This window comes from Thalassophryne amazonica, chromosome 7, assembly GCF_902500255.1.
Source record: "Thalassophryne amazonica chromosome 7, fThaAma1.1, whole genome shotgun sequence".
Taxonomy (NCBI): Eukaryota; Metazoa; Chordata; class Actinopteri; order Batrachoidiformes; family Batrachoididae; genus Thalassophryne; species Thalassophryne amazonica.
This window is the reverse complement of record NC_047109.1, coordinates 6,264,996-6,291,711: the sequence shown is the minus strand read 5'-3', so window position 1 is coordinate 6,291,711 and position 26,716 is coordinate 6,264,996. Positions and strand designations below refer to the sequence as shown.

The following is a 26,716-nucleotide window of genomic DNA, read 5'->3' as shown; positions in this document are numbered from 1 at the left end:
TACCTATCAGTGATGGTCTGTTACATCACAACAAGCCAGTGGTCCACTTTGTCAGTGTGGAGGAGGAACCAAAAACACAAACACTGTTTCAGACTGAGTCCATTCAGTGAATTTATTTAACAATGGTGAGATTTTTATTTTTATTCTGAGCACATGCACAATCCCGTTGATCACACACAACCAAAGTGTCTGTGCATAGCTGCAAGTAGCTGTTAGCCTGGTTCTGCTCACCCTGAGGACAGAATGTCAGCAGAACTGAGACATCTGGATGGAAACGATGAGCCATTGAGATTGGTAATAAGATGATAAAGTCTTTCAACATTACAAAGATTTAAAGAAATCCTGGAAACAGGTGCTTCAACAAGAGGACTGCTGCTACCACCATGAGGCCACAGAACAACATCAGCAGCCAGATGGGACAGGATCCTGCATACACACAGGGACAATGAAGGACAGGGACAAACACAGACAATGAAGGACAGAGACAAGCACAAAGACTGTGGTGGGTTTGGTTTCCACCCGCGACTTACGTCGTTTGTGCACAGCATGAACCTGACAGCGGCTGTCCACAGCAACACTTAGCATGGCCGTTTCATTATTTCCCTTCAGTCCATCAGGCAGGAAGGCCAGATCAGTCACAACAATACCATGGGACTCGTGCACATAATACAGCTTCTACACCCACACAAACGGGGGAAAAAAAAAAAAAAAAAAAGTTAACCAAAACAAAGGCTTTATTTCATCGTGTTGACATACGAGGTCTGTTAGAAAAGTATCCAACCTTTTTATTTTTTTCAAAAACCATATGGATTTGAATAACGTGTGATTGCATCAGCCAAACTTGAACCTTCGTGCGCATGATGAGTTTTTTCACGCCTGTCGGTTGCATCATTCGCCTGTGAGCAGGCTTTGTGTGAGTACTGGTCCACCCCTCTCATTTTTTTTTTTGCGAATAAATGTCTGAACGATTTGGAGCTTTGCTGCATCAATTTTTTTCCAGAAACTGTGAGAGACCTCCAGGTGGACACCGTTCTGAAAATTAATATGGCTTTCGGGGATGATTTTGTGGGGATTACACAGATTAAGGAGTGTTACTGCCGCTTTAAGGACGGCCCACAGCGTCTGAGAGTGCGCCGTGCTCCGAGCGCCGATCGACAGGCTCAAACCCCGCTGAAACAACCAGATCATTTCCAACGTGAAGGCTTTGTTGATCCGGGATGTCGTCTGACTTTCACTAAAAGGCAGGAAATGTGGACATCAGCACTTTGTCGGCACATTCCACTGTTACAGGAGTTTTTTTCATGGAAAGAAAAGCGGAGGATTGCGCCACCGTGCCGTTCATGGCGCGGGACAAAACCACATCCGTGTTGGTCTCATAGGACGGCTCTGAGATGGCTTTCAGACGGCTGTCGGTGGGTTTTCAGTCGTGTGACTAACCGAGAAATTGTGGATGAGACTGGACATGCCAGAACATGTCCTGTGAGGCTTCATCACGGCGTTGCTTTGCACCATGCGGCTCCACCGCGACGCGCGGAACTCCTCCGCACATCTGTCTCAATGTGTCGAAAAAGTGCTGAAGTCCACGTCTTCCGCAATTCCTGTGCTAGTCAGATGACATACCGGATCAAGACAGCGTCCAGTTTAGAAATGAACGGCACATTTCACTGTTACAGGAGTTTTTTTTCATGGAAAGAAAAGCGGAGGAGTTCCGCGCGTCGCGGTGGAGCCGCATGGTGCAAAGCAATGCCGTGATGAAGCCTCACAGGACATGTTGGGGCATGTCCAGCTCATGCTCAATTTCTCGGATAATCACACGACTGAAAAGCAACCAGAAGCCGTCTGAAAGCCACCTGAAAGCCGTCCTGTGAGACCAACACGGAGGTGGTTTTGTCCCGCGCCATGAACGGCACGGTGGCGCAATCCTCCGCTTTTCTTTCCATGAATAAAACTCCTGTAACAGTGGAATGTGCTGAAAAAGTGCTGATGTCCACGTCTCCTGCCTTTTTGTGAAAGTCAGACGATGTCCCGGATCAACAAAGCCTTCACATTGGAAATGATCTGGTTGTTTCAGCGGGGTTTGAGCCTGTCGATCGGCGCTCGGAGCGCGGCGCGCTCTCAGATGCTGTGGGCCGTCCTTAAAGCGGCAGTAACATTCCTTAATCTGTGTAATCCCCACAAAACCGTCCCTGAAAGCCATATTAATTTTCCGAACGGTGTCCACCTGGAGGTCTCTCACAGTTTCTGGAAAAAAATTGATGCAGCAAAGCTCCAAATCGTTCAGACATTTATTCACAATAAAAAAACGAGAGGGGTGGACCACTGCTCACACAAAGCCTGCTCACAGGCGAATGACGCAACCGACAGGCGTGAAAAAACTCACATGCGCACGAAGGTTCAAGCTTGGCTGATGTAATTACACGTGATTCAAATCCATATGGTTTTTGAAAAAAATAAAAAGGTCGGATACTTTTCTAACAGACCTTGTATTTCAAAAGCAACTTTACCTGCAGGGAGAATGCAATGACGATAGAAACAGAGCCGGTCACAGTTCCAAGTCCAATAAACGTTCCACAGTCACTGTAAAAGACAAACAGGCCATCTTAATGTGCAATTTGTACTTGTGTGGAGACTAACTACCAGGGGGCACAAACACCATTGCTATCAATCATCACTATGGCCTGAAGCCTGGCTGAGCCCTCGAAGAACATCTTTGAGGGTGTGAGGTGCAATTAATACAGGTAAAGGGTGCAGAATAACAGGGTTTCTTAAAGAAAAATTAACAGGTCTGTGTGAGCCAGAATTCTTGCTGGTTGATAGGTGTTCAAATACTTATTTGCAGCAGTAACATACAAATAAATTATTAAAAAAAAAAATCATACATTGTGATTTCCGGATTTTTTATTTTTTTTAGATTATGTCTCTCACAGTGGACATGCACCTAAGATGAAAATTTCAGACCCCTCCATGATTTCTAAGTGGGAGAACTTGCAAAACCGCAGGGTGTTCAAATACTTATTTTCCTCACTGTATATCTGTTCCTTTCCAGGTAAATGGCCACAATGCTGAAGAAGATTTGCCCCTCAAGGTTCAGGAGGCAGATGTATTGAAAGTGAATGATGTCAGCAGTCCTTTTCCTTTGTGATTAGCATGCCGCCTGCCTGCTGCTGTGCTGTTGGCATCACTTGTTTCCACCACACCACCTTCATCAGTTTCCACAGAAAACAGTCAACATCTGGTGATTTTTTTGTAAACTCTCTACAGGACCCCTGGGTCTGCAGGTGGGAGGGGTTAGGAAGTAGGAGGAGCTATGATGTCTGACCACCAGGACAACACACACACACACACACACTCATGTGGGTGCGTTGAACTTGCTGATGCTTAAGTTTGTATGGCTTTCTTGTCCTTTTTTAATGAAGAGTAGAAGTGGGTGTATTAAGTGTGGAACTTCAGATGGTGTTCTTTATTGTGGCATCCATGACACATCGAACTGCGCTGGACAGCTTGAGATGTGTCAATGGTGTCACTTCAGTCTACAGGACTATATTCACTTCTGTGTTTGTTTTTAGAGTGTGCACATTGTGTCTCCATTTCTTCACCATTCCCTTCACATTACTTTATTTATACTCACAGTAGGGCTGCGCCTAACATACTGTCCATAATAATACCGGTATAAATTTTTACGCAATATAAAAGTGTCATATCGCGATATAAACAGCTGGGTTTTCATTAAAGATTAAAGGAGTAGCAAGATGGCACTGGTCTGGCAAACTGTCCTCTTTATTTTTTCCTTTTGTGTTTGTGTGTTTTGTTTGGTTCTCAATCCTTGTCCTCTCCTAGTTGATATCTTTGGAACAACATCAAGCATGTTGTTCCAAAGATATCAGCCAGAGTTGACAATTAGTGTCCTGCAGAAATGAGTGAGAGTCTCTCCTGTCGGCCGTGTAGTTGTGTTGAGGGAGAGTGAGCGGCAGTTTGAGGACACCTGAGCGAAATGAGGACCGTAAGACTGCAGACTGCATGCTGGAAAGCTATAACGCTGGAAAGCTGGAGGCGGATAATGGCGGCGCGCAGGAGAGCAGCAGCCTGACAACTCTCTCATGCTTTGGACCTACTTTTGACTTTTTTTCTTTACCTCTACTTTTAACCCTACTCTATTATGTGTTCTACAAAGTACAGCAGAGAGGAGCTACTCTCTGCTGTACTCTGCAACGAGGCGGACTCCAAATTTAACCGTAACTTTCCACCAGAGATCGCACGACCAGCAAGCAGCTTGGAGCTTACCTGGGCCAAACAAAGGAGGAGGCAGCGTAGGAAGAAGGGCTGCCGAGCCGGTGTCCAGGCTAGGCTACAGAGAGACCCTCACAGACCAGCGTTATCCAGCATCTTCCTCACGAATGCCAGGTCACTGAACAATAGGTCTGATGAGCTATTGGTCACCATCGAGGCACAGAAAACTGTGCGGGATAGCTGCATCATCACCGTGACCGAGAGATGGCTTCACCCCGGGGTAGCAGATGAAGCTATCGCGCTAGCAGGCCGCACAGCGTACGGAGCCGACCGGACGAGTGACTCGGGGAAAAGCAGAGGAGGAGGACTGGTCATCTATTCCAACAACAGGTGGTGTACAAATCCTACAGTGACTGAGACACACTGTTCCCCTGATTTGGAGTTTATGACACTCAAATGGCGTCTGTTTTATTTTGCCCGAGAACACGCGGTCGTCATGGTAACGGCTGTGTATGTACCACCGAGTGCTAATGCTAACAGCTATTAACAACAATGCACCCACCCAGATGGCATTTTCATTGTGACCAGAGACTTCAACCATGTTGACCTAAGATCTGTGCTCCCTAAGTTTTACCAGCATGTTACATGTCTAACGAGAGGCCATAACGTGCTGGATAAAGCTTACAGTAACACCAAGGATACATATAAAGTCTCCCCCCTCCCCCACCTCGGACAATCAGACCATCGGCCCCTGTTTCTCACCCCAGCATACAGGCCTCTCATACAAAGAACTCTGCCTGAGGTGAGATCTGCTCGGATTTGGTCTGAAGATTCCATTCCACAGCTCCGGGACTGCTTCCAAACAACCACCTGGGACATCTTCGCACAGGAGGACCTCATCAACGACACATCCACTGTACTGTTTTATATTAAAACGTGCATGTATAATGTCACAGTGGAGAAGAGGGTTAGACATTATCCAAATAAGAAACAGTGGATGAACAGTGAGGTCAAACAGCTGCTGAGAGACTGGGACTCTGCTTTCAGGTCTGGGAACATGGAACTGTACAGCCCAGCCAGATCCAACCTGAAAAGAGGCATAAAAACGGGCAAAGGCAGCATATGCAAAGAAGATCGAGGGGCACTTCACGGAGGGGAACCCCCGACGACTCTGGCAGGGGATTCGTGACCATGTCAACTTGAACATGTCCTCTTCTAATGCCACCACCACCAACACCAGCACAAGCCTAGCGGAGGAGCTAGATCGGTTCTTTGCTAGGTTTGAAGTTAGTGAGGAAGAGAGTGTCCCCATGCTGCCACCCGCTGACAATCTGGCCCTCACTGTGAGCACGGAAGAGGTCAGGAGGGTGCTCCGGGGTGTGAACTCGTCGAAGTCTGCTGGTTCCGATGGTGTCCAGGGGAGGGTATTGAGGGGCTGTGCAGACCAGCTGGCAGAGGTTTTTACTACCATTTTTAATCTCTCGCTGGCTGGCTGCACAGTCCCAAGCTGCCTAAAATCTGCCACTATCGTGCCCATCCCCAAGAGACAGTCGGTCAGCAGTCTGAATGATTACAGACCTGTGGCTCTCACTTCAACTGTGATGAAGTGCTTTGAGAGGCTGGTGCTGAGGCACATAAAATCCTTACTGCCTCCCAGCCTTGATCAGCACCAATTCGCATACAGAGCCAACAGGTCCACAGGTGATGCCATCAACACAGCCCTCCACACAGTGTGTCAACATCTTGAACAGTCTGGCAATTATGCGAGGATGTTGTTGGTGGACTTCAGTTCTGCTTTTAACACACTTGTTCCGAGCAGGCTGTTGTTCAAACTGCGCAGTCTGGGCATTGGCGAGCACACCTGCAGATGGATGCGAGACTTTCTCACCAACCGTCTGCCGTCAGTCAGGATGGGGTCCCACCACTCCTCAGTGCTGACAGTGAGCACTGGGGCCCCTCAGGGCTGTGTGCTCAGCCCCATGCTGTACACTTAGTACACCCATGACTGTGCACCAACCCACAGCAACAACATCTGTCCCAGGAACTGCTGCTGTCCTTCTATAGGTGTTCTGTAGAGAGCGTCCACACCAACAACATCTTGGTGTGGTACAGGAGCTGCTCTCAGGCTGACAAGAAGGCTCTGGAGAGAGTCAGGAAGTGAGCACAGAGCATCACAGGAACGCAGCTGTCCTCTCTGTCAGACATCTATAACACCAGATGTCTGCGCAGGGCTAGAAGCATCAGCTTCGATGGTTCACACCCCGGGCACAGCCTGTTCTCACTGCTGCCCTCAGGAAAGAGGTACCGGTCCATCAAGGCCCGCACATCCAGACTCAACAACATGTTCTACCCAAGTACAATACGGGTATTGAATGCACATTAGCCTACAGTCGGCACTATTCATTGCATTTATTTTTTATAAAGGTGAATGCAATGAATAGTACAGACTTCTATTTATATACAACCTACTGGCTCCTTTGTAAATACATGTATATATTCTTATTTGTCTTTTATATTTAGTTTTACACCTTTGCACTACAGGAGTTGTCTTTTAATTTTGTTGTACCTTGTGTATAATGACAATAAAAAACATTCTATTCTATTCTATAAAACTCACTCAGTGTCCAGGATGACTGATTTTAAAGTGTGACAGAACCTCCACAGCAAACAAACAGGCTCCGTGTGTGCATATGTAACAAAGCTCAGCGCTGCCTCGGTCACACTGACTTGGTAGCGACAGTGAAACTGATCCAAGCCAGATTTAAAAGCAGCGCAAACACCCTGGAGCTCTGCAGTATAATTTGTTTCAGGGTACAGAAACCCCCCCCCCACCCGCATCCCTCAACACAGATTTAAACCCTTCAGACTGAGGAATCTGACTGCTGTAAAACTGATGTCCTTAACTTACCTTGACACCTGCACAAATCTGATCCGCGTACTGGTACGCAATCTGCAGTGCCAGAGAATAAACTCATTAGAAACTGCGTGACTTTGTGCAAGTGCGCAAGGAAAATTAAGAAATGTTAAAAATCACTGGCACGTATTAATTTTGTGAACTACACATGAACATTGCGCAAACAATTTAAAAACACTGTGCGTCACTGCCTCAGCGCATCACAGCACAGCTCAACTGAACCATTATTATGAGATGTTAAATCTATCATAAACATAATTTTACAGATACTCATAAGAAGGAATGAAAATGCAACTGTTTCACCAAGCCAAATATTACAAATAATTACCTTTTAGAATGTGTTCTCTACATCACAAAGCACACAAGAACAGCTGCAGCTGTCAAAAATTCTTCTGTGATTCCAGACATGGTTTCATCAGCCAAACTCTGAGAGCAAATGATTAATCTGCTATGAAATTATTATTTTATATAACACAGCATCCGGCAGCACTTAAGTGCAGCATCCAGCAGAACACAGCGGGTTGCACTGGCACGACAAATTGCACAGCGGTGTGGGTGTTAAATGTGTGCAACGTCAAGGTGCCTTAACACATTACACTTGGACTTACAAACATCAGGTCACTGTCCAACAAATTATCTGTAACTTCAATGAACTGTAATTCAAACAGACATCTTTGCGATGGATGGGTAAGTCCTGCTAAATATTCCCATATTTGTGGTTTTGTTTTCTTCATTTTGCTACTTCAAATTGTGAAATTTGGTATTAATGTTCTCACGCACACAGCAACAACATAAGCGTAATCATGCCTGAAAGTGACAGCAGTGTGTTAGCCTCATTTTTTTTTTTTTTTTGTCTTTCTATATTGTCATGAATATCTTTATTGCAATTTTCCTTAAAATATATCTTTGAGGCTATATCACCCATTACTAACCCATAGATCAATCTGATTCAAATTCAAACCACTGTCATTATCATAATACCACAATTATTAATAACAATGAGATGTCCTTCAACCATCTTACCACTGGCATAGGAGAGTAGAAAGTATACACATGTATGTACTGTGTGCTACTTAGCACAAGACAACCAAACATCTTCTGCAGGCACAGCTGTAAAATAAATAAATAAATACAGTGTTATGTAAAAGTTTGGGCACCCCTGATGATTTCCATGATTTTCCTTTATAAATCATTGGTTGTTTAGATCATCAATTTCAGTTACATATATCATATAGCAGACAAACACAGTGATTTTTGAGAAGTTAAATAAAGTTTATAGGATTTACACAAAGTGTGCAATAACTCTCAAAATTAGGATAAATTTGGGCACCCCAACAGAAAAAACAAACAAAAAAAACCAAACATCAAATTTAGTAGATCCTCCTTTTGCAGAAATAACAGCCTCTAAATGGTTCCTATAGCTCCCGATGAGAGTCTGGATTCTGGCTGAAGGTATTTTGGACCATTCTTCTTTACAAAAGATCTCAGGTTTGTTGGTTTCCGAGCATGGACAGCCCGCTTAAAATAACACCACAGATTTTCAACAATATTCAGGTCTGGGTACTGAGATGGCCATTCCAGAATGTTGTAGTTGTTCCTCTGCATGAATGCCTTAGTAGATTTTGAACAGTGTTTAGGGTTGTTGTCTTGTTGAAAGATCCAGCCCTGGCACAACTTCAACTTCGTCACTGATTCATGAACATTGTTCTCAAGAATCTGCTGATACTGACTGGAATGTGACAGTCAACTTTAACAAGATTCCCAGTACCTGTACTGACCACACAGCCCCACAGTATGATGGAACCACCTCCAAATTTTACTGTTAGTAGCAAGTGTTTTTCTTGGAATGCTGTGTTCTTTTTCTCACTCCTTGTTATGTCCAAATAACTAAATTTTAGTTTCATCAGTCCACAGCACCTTATTCCAAAATGAAGCTGGCTTGTCCAAAAGTGCTTTAAAGCTACTCTGTGGCATGGACGCAGAAAAGGTTTCCTCTGCATTAAAGCATCTTTGTGCAAAGTGCGCTGTATAGTTGAACGATGCACAGAGACACTATCTGCAGCAAGATGAAGTTGTAGGCCTTTGGAGCAGGTCTGTGGGTTGACGATGACTGTTCTCACCATCCTTCGCGTCAGCTCCTCAACTTAACACTGTTCAAGAGCTGCAGGGTTTATTCCACAGTTATTGGAGTGGTGGAATTTGATGTGTGATGATGGATGGGGAGCAAAGAGGGGGAGATTGTTATTTAGTAGCCTCACTGCCTGAGGATAGAGGCTGTGGGCCAGTCTAGTGGTTCTGGTGTGTACTGACCTATATCTCCTCCTAGAGGGCAGCAGGTAAAACAGGTCAGGTGCAGGGTGGTGCTGATCATGCAGGGTGTTACGCACACAATGTAGACAGTGAGTGGTGTAGATGGTTCTTATCTCCGGGAGACTGGACCCTCTGGAGTGCCTGCTGTTCAGCCTTAATGCAGCTGGAAAACCACAGGTCAGTTTGTTGCCAATAGCACAGTGGTAGAAGGTTGTTTGAGCTGCTGGGGAATTTTAACACACCTCAATTTCCTCAGGTGGAAGAGAGGTTGCTGGGCCTTTCCTATGGCTGGGGCGATGTTAACGCCTGGTATAGGAGTGAATGTCACAGGTCTGTAATCATTTAGACGTGACATTTTTGACTTTTTAGGGACCAGAACGATTGTGGCTACTTTAAAGCAGGCTGGGACCACGATGTGGGCAGTGACATGTTGTAGATGGTGGTGAAGACCTCTGCTCGCTCAGCCACACAGTCTTTTAGCAGCCGGGCCAAGTGGAGTGCTGGGACCGATGTTAGGCATGCAGAGTCTCACCTCATGTGTGCTCAGGACTGGTGCGGTGTCAATAGAAGGGAGGGGGAGCAGTACTGAGTGTGTGTTATCTCTGTTAAAACGGGCATCCTCACCCAAGGTGGCACAACAGTTCACTGAGGAAGGTTTTCTTTTATAGGCTGTGATCACCCAGATCCCTCAGTACCAGTCACTGCGTCTGCCCTCCCAGAGACAATTTTCAAATTAATGTAATGTTTAGAGCACGTCTGAGTGTAGCAGGGAGACGTTATACTGTCCCCTTCGTAAAATACTTGAGTTCCACTTAAAAACTGGTAAAGTATTAATTAAAGAAAGTAATGCAAGACCTACAGTATTTGGTTAATGAATGCAGTACCTCAGTGCCAGGGTGGAGATAACCTCAGTGCCGCAGGGTGCTGTCAGCATGGGCAGGAAGCTTTTACCGTCCCACTTAGTGAGGTAGCAAGGAGGTGCTTTTCGCTCTCGCTTATTTGGAATCTGTACTGTGTAAAGCCTCAAAGCATCTTTTTGGTCTTCAACTTTACCAAACCTAACAAATGATGACAGTCATAACATCAGAACTTTACCAAAACAGACTGAAGCCATGCCCCCACCACCACCACCAACCCCCTTCACCTGCACGCCATATAACGGTAAGTCTTCTCAGCGATGTGAGGCATGCTTTCTTGCCACCGAAGATTCATAGCTAGTTGGTTACCACTCCACACGTTGCACACCATGTCCCGGCCAACGGTCACCAGGTGCTGCAGGGGAGCACAGCACATTAGCTATTAATAAAAAATTTATAAAAATAATGTTTACTTCACAATGAAGACTCCAGTGATCATGTAACCTTTTTTCCCGGACTTAAATCCAAGTCTTCAATCTCCCCTTTGTGTGCCTTGAAGTCGGTAGTCTTCTTCAGGGACGGAAGCTTCATAAAAACACAGACACACACACAGTGACACACACACACGAGCAGATCAAAGAGGACAATTCCTGCAGTAACCCTGAAAACCAGCATTCAAACCTACAACAGTACAGAGAATCACCTTCAAACTGATTTCAATTTTCAAAGCAGTTTGTGCCAGGTGCTTCACAACAATCTAAAATAATACTCATACACTAAGAGCTACATTTATTCACCTGCAGGTGGGGCTATAATAAAGAAAAAACATTTTGGCTTTAAACTCCCACACTGTCCTTGCAAAAATCAGACAACAATCAGTCAAAATTCATCTGTTACTGCATTATGTTAAATGTACTGAATCTTCCACAGTGGGCTACGTACATTTCTGCCTTTGCAATTTTATACAAAATTGCAACAAATGTAATATCTTCTTTTCAACTTCTGCATTAGTCATGAATGTTATCTGCACCAGGAGTTACATATACTGTCAGAGAACACTCAAGGGCTTATATAATTAAGATGAGGTTGGTTGGTCAAAAGTTGCCAGTGTTACACAGGAAAATCCACTGCAGGTAACAGTCAAAACAGGAAGTCTTGAATAACTTCATAAAGTAAGTCCAATAACCTGAAACATGGACCGATTCTTCCAGAAGAATGAAAAAAAAAAAACCTGTCTGCATAATTTGTTTGGAGTCTGTAACAGGGAGGCACCAAAAATGTAGAGATAGGGGAGTAGAGAGGGGAATTAACAATGAAAACATCCAATCAGGATTACACCAAGTGTCCTAGTTTTACTTCTAGAATTCTGTGTTAAATGAAATTGAGTAACAATGGCAAAAAAAAAAAAACAAAGTTTACTTAACTTTGGACAAAAATGAATAAAACTGAAAGGAGTAGCTTTTATTAAATGTTATGTTTCCCTTTAAAGCATGGCAGACCTGTTAGGGCTAAGCATAGAGTCCTGGGTTTGGAGACAAAGTTAGAGAGGTGAGATTGAGATGGTTTGGACATGTGCAGAGGAGGGACCCAGGGTATATAGGGAGAAGGATGCTGAGGATGGAGCAGCCAGGCAGGAAGAGAAGAGGGAGGCCAAAGAGGTTTATGGATGTGCTGTGGGAGGACATGCAGGCGGTCGGTGTGACAGAAGATGATACAGAGGACAGGGTGAGATGGAAATGATTGATCTGCTGTGGCAACCCCTAATGGGAACAGCTGGAAGAGGAAGAAGACTCTACTGCTGTGGGGTTTTTTTGTTTTTGTTTTTTTTACTCTGTATTGTCTGGTAGACAGTAATGGAATTTCAATTCTCAATATATCTTTGTGTGCACTGCAGAATTGACAAAGATGACTTGGCTTGACTTGACACAGTGTGATTATAAGGAGCAGAGGTGGGGTTGGAGGTGGCAAAGCTGAAGATGCTGTAATTGTATTATGGAAAATGATGAATGATTTTATTTGAGAATAACAAGGCTGGACAAGAATATGAATGAACATATTAGAGGGTGAGACTGAGATGGTTTGGACATGTGCAGAGGAGGGACCCAGGGTATACAGGGAGAAGGATGCTGAGCATGCAGCAGCCAGGTAGGAGAAGAAGAGGGAGGGCACTGAGGGAGGACATGCAGGCGGTTGGTGTGACAGATGAAGATACAGAGCACACGGTGAGATGAACAACTGATCTGCTGTGTTACCCCAAACAGGAGCAGCTGAAAGAAGAATACAAAAAAGCAGCGGCAGCATGTTTTATGTTCCTGTTATGTGATGTGACTTATTTAAATGCTTCAAACTAAAACCACAAAGAAGCTGAAGATACCAAATAAACAATCCAAAAGATGGAGACTGTTTTACCTCCCAGATGCGAACATGTCCGTCTGTCCCTCCAGTTAACAGAAGGCTCAGGTCGCTGCTGAATCTGACAACCTTCTGGAGCGGGTCCTGAGGGTTTTGATCAGACTCAACTTCACTCATGGTCGTCACGGAAACCTGAACAGTCTCATCCCTCATGCAAGCACCGTCTCCAGAGGCTGCAGCCATGTCTCCTTTCAAAGCTCGGCGCCTGGCACTTCCCTGTGTGCTGTGCCCAGCTGGAGAGACATGTATTTGACAAACTTTAGAGAGTGTTGGGGTGATTAGTACTCAAGCACCACTAGCTTCGTGATCGCAAAACAACAGTCAGCAAAACCAAGTGGTTGGGACTTCTCCGGAAAGAAGCTGACTTTTTAAAATTTTGCCTTTTATGGGCACAGAGTACACGTACACAAACAGGAAATACAGGTGCTGGTCATATAATTAGAATATCATGAAAAAGTTGATTTATTTCAGTAATTCCATTCAAAAAGTGAAACTTGTATATTATATTCATTAATATTAATTAACTAATGAAAATCCCAAATTCAGTATCCCAGAAAATTTGAATATTACCTATAAGACCATTTCTACCATCAAAGATAACCCAATCAAGTATCTTGGGAAATGGTATGATGAGTCATTAAAGGACCATAACAATGTCCACACCATTGAGAAGCAAGCACAGTTGTGGCTGGAGAAAATAGATGTATGTGGACTACCAGGGAAATTTAAAGCATGGCTATATCAACATGGCCTGCTACCCAGACTGATGTGGTATCTGACAGTGTATGACACCCCACTAACTGCTGTAAAAGGGGTTGAGTGGAAGATCAACTCCCACCTAAGAAAGTGGTTAGGTATTCCACCAAGCTTTACATCAGTGGGGCTGTACATCACGTCAGGGCAATTGCAATTACACCTTTCTTCCCTGGTAGAGCAGTTTCAAGTAGCCAAATGTAGAGTGGCCATGATTTACAAAGAATCCAGAGACAGCAAGGTCAGAGAAGCAGGAATAAAAACAAGGTCAAGACGTAAGTGGGAGGCCTCTGCCTCTCTGGCCTTAGCGGAAGGAAATATGATGCTCAAAGATATCATTAGAGCACCTTGCACTGGACGACAGGGTTTGGGAATGTCATACTTTCAAACTTGGGGGAAAGCCAATCCAGCGGAAAAAAGAGCCATGATCCAGGCGGAAGTAAGGGACCTGGAAGAGGAGTGAAGGAAAGCCAAAGTAGTTGAGCTTGGTTCCCAAGGCACTTGGACGTGGTGGGATCTCCCTAAGTGGAAAGAGTCATGGAACGAGCTCTGGAGGCTAGAGCCATACCGAATTTTGTTTATGCTGAGGTCCATTTCCGAAACTCTTCCGTCCCCTGTCAACCTCCACAGGTGGGGGTTAAGAGATGACCCACTATGTAAGCTCTGTGGGCAGAAAGGAACAATGGCTCACATTCTGTCAGGGTGTCGCACAGCTCTCACCCAGGGCAAGTATAGATGGCGCCACGACAAAGTGTTGACAGTCCTTGCTGACATTTTGGAGCAGGAGGGCACAAGGAAATGTCAATACAAGGGGAAGGCGGCCACGGCTACAGCCTTTGTTAAGGAGGGGTCAAAGCTATCAGGGCCTAGTATGTCCAGCTCCAGCTTATTGCAGTCTGCCCAGGCATGGGAGCTTAGGGTAGACTTAAAGAAAAGACTTCAGTTTCCGGATTTTCTCCGCACAACCTTGAGACCAGTCCTTTACTCTGTTACAGGAAAGAAAATCATCCTGGTGGAGTTTACTGTGCCATGAAAGGAGGGGTGTGAAGAGGCATATGAAAGGAAATCTGAGCGTTATAGAGAGCTGGTGCAGGATTGCAGGGACAAAGGCTGGCAGACGTGGTTGTACCCTGTTAAGGTGGGATGCAGGGGATTCCCAGCCCAGTCAGTTTGGAAACTGTTGACAGCGGTTGGACTAAGAGGAGCAGAGAGGGGTAAGGTAGTGAGAAGACTCAGAGAGGCAGCAGAGAGAACCTCCTGTTGGATTTTGAATAGGACGGAGTGAGTAGTGGCTGGCCACCACTGCTGACCAGCCAACAGGAGAGTGTTATGATTAAAGGTCGAAACACTCGATTGTTGGTAACCATCTGATGACACAACCTCCTGGCTGAGAGCTCTAGTCATTGTAAGATGACTGGAAGAGTTGTATCTTTGGATGTATGTTACCGCTGTTTAAATTCAGGATGACTGACTCTCACGTTGTATTAAAGCCACCATCACACATAGCAACAAAGTGCAGGAACCAGCCCGACATGGCAAATATTGGCATAATCCGACGCAATCAGGAGGAAAAGCGGCGTGGTCAGCAGTTTCAGAACGCATCTGGATTACCTCGTCCACCCGCACAATGGCATCCAAAGTGCATGTCGAACAACAGGTACATGACACAGATTGCTGTCAGACGGCCATAAAAGGCGCTGAAGACTGCCCGATGTCCAAACGTCTGGATGGCAAACACAGGACCGGAGTGGGAGCAAGCGCTGTGTTCCCTTTGCACAGTCCCTGGCGGTACTGAACATCGGAGGACAACCACCTTATGAACTGGCAGTGGGCAATGCTGTCCCATGCATCAGACGTAGCCTTTCCAGAGAACTTTAATTTCTTCTTTGAGTGTTGTGGCTCACTTCAGCAGCACAACGCAACTCTGGACCCCGCAATGGTTAGATTATTACATGGGATTTATTTCTTTCATGGTTGATTCCAGCACACAGTAGCCGGGTGAGAGGATTTTAACCACAGGCTGCGGTCCCGGGTCCATGTCCATACTGCACTCCTGGGCCGCTGTTGGAGGTGAGATTCACGTTTATTAGTGTATTTACGTTTATATTGGGGTCAACTGACTGTCACTTTGTATTTACATTTACACGCGGGGTATTCAATTTTGTTGGCTGCGTTTATACATTTATATTCAGGATGACTGACTTTTGTTGGTTTTGTATTTATTTATATTCAAGATGACTCATTTTTTTGACTGTATTTACATTTATATTTGGGAAGATGGACTCTTGTTGGCTTTATTGATATTGTTGTATTTGGGATGACTGACTTTTGTCAGTTGTGTCTATATGCAGATGACACTGCAGCATGCTGATATCAGTGCGTGCATGTAAGAAAGGGTGGAAGTCATCTGTAAGAAAGCACTCTATGAACGCAGTCCAATCAACAAGCTTCAGGCCACTTGTGTGCTGCTGGTCTTTTACTTCACTGACTGTCAAAACCAAGAAAGCTCATATTTATTTTGGAGTCAGTGAGCTGTCTTTTTTGATCGATGTTCGCTCTTTACCGTCACTGGCAGCAGGCTTTTCTCCTCCTTTCTGTTGACAATGTTTGTACTGCATCAAACAGCAGATCCCGTCCTGCCCCGCTGCAATGAGACCATCTCCCAAAGCCATGTTCATGGTAGCACGAGTGCCCGTGTCGTGAGAGTGGAGAAGGCTGGCACCATACTGGCTCTCTCCAACCAAATGAAAATCCAGGAAATGCTGCAACACACACAGTCATGTAGCCATGTCAGCAGAGTCAACGGTGCCTCGTCTCACTTCCCTCATATGAAGCCTGACCTCAGCAGCTTTCTGACCAGCTTAGTCTCAGCCCGCAACTCTTTGGGTCAATCTCAAGTTTCTCCTACACTGCTTCTGATGGAAGCTGACATGACCTCTAATTAATATCCTTGCATTTTTCACATTTTGGACAGTGACTACATCATATGTATACCTTATCAAATGTTTGTTTATGTATCACGCCCTGCATCATGCCCCTTGTATCTGTATGAACCAGAGTCCAAAGAACAATTTATCCCATATTACAACAAAAATAAAGAACAATAATCATACACATGAATCATGTAGACTGAATAACACAGGTAAATCATGTAAATATGTAAATTATGGAATGTTCTTATGTCTCTCTATAAAGTCATGAGTGTCGTCTTCACTGATGTCTCACAACTTCTGTATGAGACTCAAGTTGTAGAATTCTTCCTGCTAGGAACTCTCTCATCTTGATCAGACATCTTGGTTGAATGAAATGATCTAGAGCTTGTATCAGGATCCTGCACTTGTCACCAGAGTAACAAAATGGGGGTGTGTCATTGGCAGGGCAGAGAAATGGGGGCTCCTGATTGGATGAAAAGTGGATTATTTTCAATGTCTTATTTTGTATCGCCCTGTTTTAAGATTTGTATCACCCTGATTTTATTGCCACAGCTTCCAGGGCAGTAAAATTGATAGGGCAAGTGTATGATTTATCAGCCCTGTTTTTTCTTGTATCTCATGACGGCTGGTTTACGAGTATAGGGCAGATTTTTGTTTTAATATGTGATAACATGTCTTACATGCAAAAATATCACATTTGCATGGACACAGTTTGAAGTAAATTCATCCCATTTGTGTGAAATAACTTGAATAACATCAATTGACAACAAATTTTGTCAAAAACATGATACAGTAAGACGTATGATATTAAAATTAGCCCAGAAACATTCACCACGCAAGTAAAAGCCCAGATTTCCAGGAATTCCTGGAAAACTTCAATCACTGATATGAAAACTATTAAGACTCTTGTTCTTACCAAAACAACATATAGGTTGTAATGTTAGCTTGGGAAAAAGACAAAGAAAAGGTGAAAATGTGCAAAAGAAAAATACTAATAGAACACATATTAAGCAGTACAACTAAAGTATTAAAATGCTGTGTTACATACTAACACCATACACTACAATTTAAAAAATACAATTTATATGAGCACATAAATGTATTGAGACAGAGTATCGGACATCCAATAATATGCATCATATTGTATTTACTTTTGAGAAACAATATAGAGCCCTACACATCAGTAAAATGTAGGCACAGCTCAATACTGATAAACATTTTTGCTAAAAATATTATGATTACCGTATTATTCACATTATTATTAGTAGTAGTAGTAGTAATGGTATTTGCCCAAAATGTCTTCATAAATGTACCTTTACTCTAAAGGTGTTGGGGGAGCTGTTCCATGCTATTCCCCTCTGGCTGCGCCCCTGGCCTGCACAGTCAGAGCAAGAACAATACAGAACGCATGTATTTATGTGGAAAGGTCTATCTGATTGACAAGTAAGGTTTTGTCTTTAGGTAAAGTTTATTTAAGGTGCCATCCTCAGAAAGAATGTAGATATTGTACGCATTTGAAAAAAATAGTAAAGCATTATTTTTTTTCTAACCTCTCCACAGGTGTGTTGCTGTTCTCCGTTTTGAGCTGTAAGCATCTCCACGCTAACACAACCAGTTGACACACACAAATTTTGAGCATATTTGAAAGAAAACAAAGCATAAATATGTTTCTAAAACTCACAGTGGGTGTGCTGCTCTTGTTTGTTGCATTTCCATCTTGCTAAGAGACACAGTGAGAGGACGCAAACATTTGTTTTTCTAACTGAAAGCACTCTGAGCTGCTGCACTAAACAGCCGACTAACAACTCACCATATCTAGCACTGATATAACAAAAATATGGGGATGGGATTACCGGTATGTGTACATGTTATACTGGTGCTTCGATAATCATGACCCAGCACCCAACTTCAGCTTTGCATTTCTGAAGCACCTCACATTTTGACACGCAATGCACTTCATAATTTGTTGGGGGGGGGGGGGGGGGGGGTGATGAGTACCACCAGACCTGAAGAAAAAAAAAAACGAGATAAACACTAAGTATGTTTTAAAATGTGGCTATGAGGAGTGTATCTGCATTTCTACACGCACATTTCTCATGTGACACCATGACAAATGCATATCAAAGAAGTCTGTACCTACCACAGCATTCTTTATTCCCGTCCTAGAAGCTCCGCCTCCTCCAGCAGTTATCACCCAACCTGTTCTGGGATCCACTTTAACGGAGTACAAGGGAAAGGGGGCTCTGTACAGGTCTGGCACCTTCCGTTTGTCCATGTTTGTGTTTCTTGTTAGATGATTTTACAAACTGCCACCTGTGAAAAGAAAATTGCCTCAATCAAACTGAGAACCAGGTTCAGCCAGTTTCACTGTAAAGTCATCACTTTGATCAGATTCACTCCTACGTTATTATTCCAGTGCTGAATCAAAATCCAAGTTACCTCAAGGCACAACATACAAACAATTTGTAAACCTTGTAAAAATTTGTAAACTTGGTGAGGCATTTTATGAAGACGGAAAGAAAACTGAGAAAGACCAGGCTCAGCAGGGCGACCATCTGCTTTGGTCATACTTAGCATTAAAACAAAAGCACAACAACAGGCATTGACAGAAACATTATAAACAGTCCATAGTTCACAACAAGAACCAGGAGGGTGAAGGTTAGCCTTCAGGGTGCACCACAGGTCCTCAAATTAATACCACTGTTCGGGTGCTGACAATTATATGACAATAATACTTTAAGTTTTGGGAGAATATTTGATGAAAATTCTGACAAGCGGGTAATCTAATGATATCTCGTGTTACATTTTTGGAGGGGTAAAGTGAAGCAGAATGTGTTGGAAAATAATTGTATATTACAATGTACTAATAGAAAAAAAAAACCTCAATGTAATACTTTCAAAAAGCCAGAGTGTTGCTGGGGTGGGGTCAATTATTGTTATATACATCCTATATATGAAATATAAAGTCCACAAATTTTGCAGTGTTATGTTTGACAAGACTGATCTACGTTTTACCTATTTGAAATGATCACTTGACTTCTCTTTGATACAAGTGTCAGGACCACAAGGATAGGACAAGATCCCAGGACTCAGGACTTTTGACCGTTGGGGTTTTTACGTAATTATTGTATGGCCTTGTTGCCCCAAGGCAGCATTTTGAATTAACTGAAGGCTTTTCAGGGAACTTTTAGGACAACCTGATAATAATGAATTACAATAGTCCAGCCTAGAGGAAATAAATGCATGAATTAGTTTTTCAGCATCACTCTGAGACAAGACCTTTCTAATTTTAGAGATATTGCGTAAATGCAAAAAAGCAGTCCTACATATTTGTTTAATATGCGCTTTGAATGACATATCCTGATCAAAAATGACTCCAAGATTTCTCACAGTATTACTAGAGGTCAGGGTAATGCCATCCAGAGTAAGGATCTGGTTAGACACCATGTTTCTAAGATTTGTGGGGCCAAGTACAATAACTTCAGTTTTATCTGAGTTTAAAAGCAGGAAATTAGAGGTCATCCATGTCTTTATGTCTGTAAGACAATCCTGCAGTTTAGCTAATTGGTGTGTGTCCTCTGGCTTCATGGATAGATAAAGCTGTGTATCATCTGCGTAACAATGAAAATTTAAGCAATGCCGTCTAATAATACTGCCTAAGGGAAGCATGTATAAAGTGAATAAAATTGGTCCTAGCACAGAACCTTGTGGAATCAATCAGAATCAGCGCAGCAGGGGTGGTATTGCATGTGCTCTACCGTACTGTTGTGATGAAAAGGGAGCTAAGCCAAGAAGTGAAGCTCTCGATCTAACGGTCAATCTTCAATCCTACTCTCACCTATGGTCATGAGGGGTGTGTCATGACTGAAAGAACTACATCACGGGTACAAGCAGCCTAAGTGGGCTTCCTCAGGAGGGCGGTTGGTGTCTCTCTTAGAGATAGGGTGAGAAGCTCAGTCATCCCTGGGGAGCTCAGAGTAGAGCTGCTGCTCCTTCACGTTGAAAGGAGCCAGCTGAAGTGGTTCGGGTATCTGGTAAGGATGCCCCCCTGGGCACCTCCCTAGGGAAGTGTTCCAGGCACATCCATCTGGGAGGAGACCCCGGGGAAGAGTCAGGACTAGGTGGAGAGATTATATCTCCACACTGGCCTGGGAATGCCTCGGGAATCCCCCAGTCAGAGGTGCTCAATGTGGCCCGGCAAAGGGAAGTCTGGGGTCCCATGCTAGAGCTGTTGCCCCCGCGGCCCAATCCCAGATAAGCAGTTGAAGATGACTGACTAACCCCTCGCATGGGTTCAAACAACACTGTGGTCTCCTATAATATAACAATACCTAAGATCTAAAGACGGAGAACGTCTGAAGAGTTTGAACATAAAACATTAATAAAAGTATAGCTAAGATCTGAAGATGGAGAATGTCTAAAGAACGTGAGGATACAAAAAATATACAACAATACCTAAGAAGTAAAGACAGAGAACATCTGAAAAGACTGAACATAAAACATTAATAAAAGTATACCTGAGATCTAAAGGTGGAAAATGTCTGAAGAGCTTCCTTGAAGATAATTATTAAACCACAGCGAAGATTGAAAGATGGAGAATGTCTGAAGGACTTGAAGATAAAACAATAATAAAACTACAGCTAATATTGAAAGAAAGAGAATGTCTGGAGAGCTTGAAGATGAACAATAATAAAACTACATGTTGTGTGCCACCCTGGTCCCAGCTCCTCTGCTCTCCCTCTCTCTCTTTCCAGGTGGTGTACCTTGTGGAGCTGATGCGCACACCTGCCTGAAATCAACCTGTCTCCATATAAACCCTGGTTCAACATCTCATCAGCCCCAGAAACTCAGTGTTCAAAGCCTGGTAACCTGGCCACTCTATTTCCTAATAGAGCCTCTTTGTCTGTGTTCCGTCTCAGGAGTTTTGACTTACTGTTTGTTATTGTATTTTTGCTGCGTTCTGACACCTTGCATTCTACCAGCAATTTTTACTGTCTGGTTACTGAGTGAACTGTGAGCCGTTGTGGTTCAGGTGTTCCTACACCTACACTCAAACTGTCTCTCCTCCTCCACAGTGACACCTTCCTCCATCAACTTCACAGAGAGGACAACCACCACCTCATCTCTGCCTGGATCTTCATTGACACACCTGGTCTCATTGGGCTGCGACTTCCTGATTCCACCACAATGTGGTGTCCAGACCTCCTTATCATCATTCACATTTCTGCAGCATTTTACCTTGTACACTTTTCTGTACAATAAATCTGGTTTCCTACATCAGTTCAGCTTTGGAGTCCTATTTCAGCTTTTGGGTCACGACCATAACACTACAGCTACGATATAAAGACGGAGAATATCTGGAGAGCTTGAAGATGAAACAATAATAAAACTGCAGCTAAGATCTAAGGACGGAGAATGTCTGGACAGCTTGATGATAAAGCAATAATAAAACTACAGGTGAACTCCATTAACTTGCGCAGGTTGGGGTCCACAAAATCGGACCGTGAGCTATCTGAAACCACCAGTTAATGAGGTTGACCAAAAAAAACGTAAAAGTTTTCAGGGTCCACAAATCAACTGTGAGTAAAGCCGAAATGGTAGTTACGCATACGCGAGGTAATGGGGTGCCACAGACCGAACGGTCCCCCCTAAAAATAGGCCAGCCCTGCCTTCACTGCGCATGTGTCATCAGCTGCAGATCACCAATTATCACCTCGTTTCTGCTTCAAACTGCACTCTAGTCATCATCTACCTCAGCGACAGATATCTGAAGCTTTTGTACAACCATCATTTCCACATAAATTCAGCTTTATATCATCATAAAAGACAGAGGAAGCAATCAGAGCACCGCAACTACATGACCTGCTCACTGCTGCTTTCACTACGCGTCTGTCATTTCAAAGCGTCAACAATTATTGCTTTGTTTATGCTCAAAACTGATTTTAGAATGATTTAAGAGGGTTTACTTTGTCATGTGATGGTTAAAAAAAAAAAAAAAATCACAATCCATTTGATTGTTTTGGGTGAAGAGAGTCCATCTCAAGAGTTGCTGAGCTCCGAAATGACACATGTGCAGTGGAAGCAGGACGGAGCGTTCAGTCCCTGTATCGCCAAGATCTAAAGAAGAAGAATGTCTGGAGAGCTTGACAATAAAGCAACAATAAAATTATTACTGACGTTGTAAGAATGAGAATGTTTGAAGAGCGTAAAGACAAAACAATAACAAAACCACAGCTGAGCTCTATAGCTGGACAATGTCTGAAGAGTGTGAAGCTAAAACAATAATAATAAAGATGGAGAATGTTTGAGCTTGAAGATAAAACATTAATGAAAACCTAGAGGTACGGTCGGGCCTACGTTACTTCCGCGTAGTTACGGCCGCCATTTTGGGTCGCCGCTGAAAACAAACTGTACATGCACTCACAACCATTTCTGATATAGTCGTCTTTACTGCTGTTTATTCGCAAAGGCCTGCTGATTTGGTCATGCCAAATGGCGTAGGTACGGTTGGACATCCGGGTCCCTGATGTGCGCACACATAGCAACATGCATAGTAACCAGCAAGCCACTGAAAACAAACCACTGTCACGTTCATTTCCTACTTGACGTTCATCACGCTCGCATTGTTCTGCCACATTTTTTCTACTTAATATACACCAGCTGTCACAAGGAATGCCACGATCGTGTGCAGCAGTAATAGTGCTTCAAAGGCTGTGGAACACTACGGCTGCAGCCAAAGCAGAAATGTGAAGTGTCTCGACCAGCCACGCCCCAGGCCAATGAGGATGAAGTCAAAGTTTCATTTCGGCTGACCTGCTGCAGCTGCCTCTTGGTGAACCTGCTACAGCAGTAACTTCACCCAGAGAGTTCCTGCCTCCAGCTGACCTGAGTGACCATGAGGACTCGTCTTGTCCAATGTCACATGATTACGTTGACATGGAACAGATGTCCTAAAAGGAAGAGTTGGAACACCTAAGAGCAGAGAACTCACAGCTGAAGACAGACTGCGTTCCTGCGAGCCGAGCAGAATGAGGAAAGAAGCTGAATGTGGCGCTTTGGGAGCTCGAAAAAAAAACACACTTTCTGATCTTTTAAATTATCGTGGTTGGTACAGCCAACTGCAACACATGATTGTGGCATTCTCTGTGAAAACTGGTGTAGGGCAGACCAGGGTAATTCCATACCCGGGGCAATTCCATAACCAGATTTATTTTCTCCTGGTTATGGGTCTTTAGGATTGGAGGGGAGAAAGTTATATTTCAGGTATATTTTATAAACAAGGCTGTTGACCTTTGAACCTGTCTGGCCAAAAATATGGCAGTTGAGCAGACAACAAAAAACAAAAAAACATTAAGTGTTCTGACCATAGAGCCAGACGAATGCGGTTAACGGAGGTGGAGGCGGAGAAGGGAGGGACGGAGGTTTGGGCACAATGTAAACACAAACTCAACTTAAACTGTAAATCCTTAAAAGGATCAAATAGATGTGACTTTAATTGTAAACTTGGAGCTCTTTGGACCCGGAAACAGATTTATCACATGATGCGTTACGTCAGCGCTGAACAACCGGATAGCTGAGATCTAAACGCTGTTGTCTCCAAGCTTTAATTTCTCATAATATCGCTTTTGCTCTTCGGGATAAAGAGTTGACAAGTAGTCTGCAGTCGTCTTCTCCTGCGTTTTCTCACCTGCTTGGAGTCCGGTGTTTTCTGCCGACCAGTCTGTGCGCATGCGCGGGAAAGTCGGAATAAACAAAAACAGAGAATGTATGAAGAGCGTGAAGATAAAACAGTAACAAAACTACAGCTAACGTATCAAACCTGCATAAAAACGGAGCTCAATTCGGAACCGGTCTGACGAGTTCAGACTAGATAACAACATACCTCAGCACCTGATCCGCTCCACTCTCCATATGACGTCATCAGCTGCGCAGTAAAAGTGATGATTTCTTTTGAAGTGTCACTAACCAACAGAAAAACTACACACCACACACATGACCCGTTTAACACGTCACCAGCGCACGCTACTCCCTGACGTCCTCTTCTGCGTCTTCTTCGTCGGTTTCTTCTTCATCTTCTTTTCCGGCTATAGGCAGCAAGCTTGTTAGGTGTCTTATCGCCACCTACTGCTCAGGAGTGTGGAACGAAGATGCGATCCATGATATCTACAAATTGTAAAATATTACTGGATGACAAGCAGAGGTGGGACGAAGTCACCAGCAAGTCACTCTCAACTCATGAATCAGCAAGTCACAAGTCTGAAGTTAAGTCCCAAGTCGAGTCTCAAGTCATAATGACCACCAATTGCACTTGAGACTTGAGTTGAGACTTGTGACTTGCCGATTCACGACTTGACAGTGACTTCATCCCACCTCTGATGACAAGCATATAGATAAGATAATCATATGGTCTAATGAGTCAGGTACATGTCAGTAAGAGGAATTCTAAGTATTAAATTAATGGAAAGTTACTTCAGAGTGTTAATAAAAAAGAAAGACCTGGATGTATTAATAAATGATAACTTGTTCCAAACGTATTGCAAGGCAGGCCAGTGTAACCAGTGTATTAGGTTTGATCAAATGATCAATTTTCTTATATTGGTGAAGAATAATGGTGGAATTGTGGCTGTAAATTAATGAATCATCATTTTAGTTTAGGTTATAATGAAATGGTTCACATTCAGACAGCAAAAACTAAGTGGCCCAATGTGTTTTAAACCATCTGAGTGGCTCCAGATAAAGTCTTAACATGAGAGAGCAGGTTCCATTATTACAGCCACTGCTTCCAGGGGCGGCACTAGAACATTTTTGAATGGGGTGGGGAGGGAGAGACAGTTAAATAACATAAAAAGTAAAACAGTCAAAATTATATATTCCAAGATAGAATCTGCTGGGGCCTATCCCAGCAGTCACAGGGCAAGAGGCAGGATACACCCTGAACAGGATGTCAGTATATTCCAGAGCCACATATAGATATACAGACTCATTCACACTCACACCTACGGTCAATTTAAAGTACATCAGTTGTATGCTATTTAATGTACCATTCAACAACACAACAAAGTATTCAAGTAAGTCTATCCACACATATGTGGTCACGATCTGTGGTCACTGATGTACTTTATTACTAATTAAACTCCTCGCTCGGCAAGGTGCATTTCTAGGCGTTTTAGTCCGCATTTCGTGGTGGGTGACGTCAGTCCAAGCAAACATGGAAACAGCACAATAGCCAACAGACAGAGTGAAATGAACATTGCAACATTAGATCATGAAACTACTAACCATTCATACGAAAGTGATGCCTCAGCGTTCATTCAGGTCAGTGAACCTGAAATCAGACGTGTGAAAAAAGTCAGGAATAAGTACTCATTATTTTAAGGAGCTTCAGGACTTTGTACCAGCTCGGGGATGTGCAAGCACATTGCACACGCCACCCTGTTCAATGCTCTCCATACCTAGAGGAGACAGACATTTCGCCTTCAACTTTCTTAATTTTTTGAGAGAGTCTGTCGAATTTTGGATCCAGATGTGTGAGGAGTCTGCTGTCTGTACCAGATGATGACACTGTTTTAATCCAATTATACATGGCATGGTGAACGTGCACATAAAACACTCCAACATAATGTGAAGCACTCCCATGACCTTCTTGCTGTGTGACAGCAGTGTTAACCACAAAGTCACAATGTCACCCTATATTCCAAGATGCCAAATAATAATAAAATACATTATTATATGGCTACAATGCTATGCGCGCTCTGATTGGCTGACTTCCAGTCTGATATTTGCCCATATCAGACCGTTACCATGACAATCAGTCCGAATCGTGTATCAGATTTGCAACTTTGTTTACAATTTTCACTGCGCAAAATAAAACAAAACAAAAAGTGTGCAAAGAAAATGGAGAAATTAACAGCAAACGAGTTTGAAGTGGTCGTGCAAAGACCAACCAGATGTAAACACAGCTCCAAACAGTCAAGAACAGATTGAAAACTTTGTTACAAACCAGAAAGCTAAAAACACAATGAAAAAAAATCATGTCAGACATGAACATACTCCACAAATATACAGTATAAACAGTAAATATATATATATATATATAAACAAATTATTAATCTCACTTGCTCGGTTAATAATCCTTTATTATTTTTCAGAGGTGGGATGAAGTCACTGTCAAGTCGTGAATCGGCAAGTCACAAGTCTCAACTCAAGTCTCAAGTCAGCTTGCACCAATTGGTGGTCATTATGACTTGAGACTTGACTTGGGACTTGACTTGAGACTTGTGACTTGCCGATTCATGACTTGAGAGTGACTT

The 26,716-nt window shown here is 43.5% G+C and overlaps 1 protein-coding gene across 1 annotated transcript; it reads right to left on the bottom strand.

Annotated features, from left to right (window-relative positions):
* Window positions 1–86: 86 nt before the first annotated feature.
* preb (prolactin regulatory element binding) lies at window positions 87–24,447 on the bottom strand. Its single transcript, XM_034173755.1, has 10 exons — window positions 24,289–24,447; window positions 18,547–18,719; window positions 16,037–16,235; window positions 12,718–12,953; window positions 10,813–10,893; window positions 10,596–10,723; window positions 10,336–10,509; window positions 2,505–2,577; window positions 531–675; window positions 87–426 (listed from the first exon to the last, which is right to left on the bottom strand). The coding sequence occupies exons 2-10, from the start codon at window positions 18,679–18,681 to the stop codon at window positions 332–334; spliced, it is 1,266 nt and encodes a 421-aa protein (XP_034029646.1). The 5' UTR covers window positions 18,682–18,719; window positions 24,289–24,447; the 3' UTR covers window positions 87–331.
* Between the last annotated feature and the right edge of the window lie 2,269 nt (window positions 24,448–26,716).

Excerpts from the sequence above, each read along its gene's own strand:
- preb (XM_034173755.1), bottom strand. The coding sequence starts at position 18,681 with ATGGACAAACGGAAGGTGCCAGACCTGTACAGAGCCCCCTTTCCCTTG. Across the intron at positions 10,724-10,812 it reads ATTTAAGTCCGGGAAAAAAG|CACCTGGTGACCGTTGGCCG; the intron begins GTTACATGATCA and ends GCTCCCCTGCAG. Across the intron at positions 10,510-10,595 it reads TACCGTTATATGGCGTGCAG|GTTTGGTAAAGTTGAAGACC; the intron begins GTGAAGGGGGTT and ends ATCATTTGTTAG.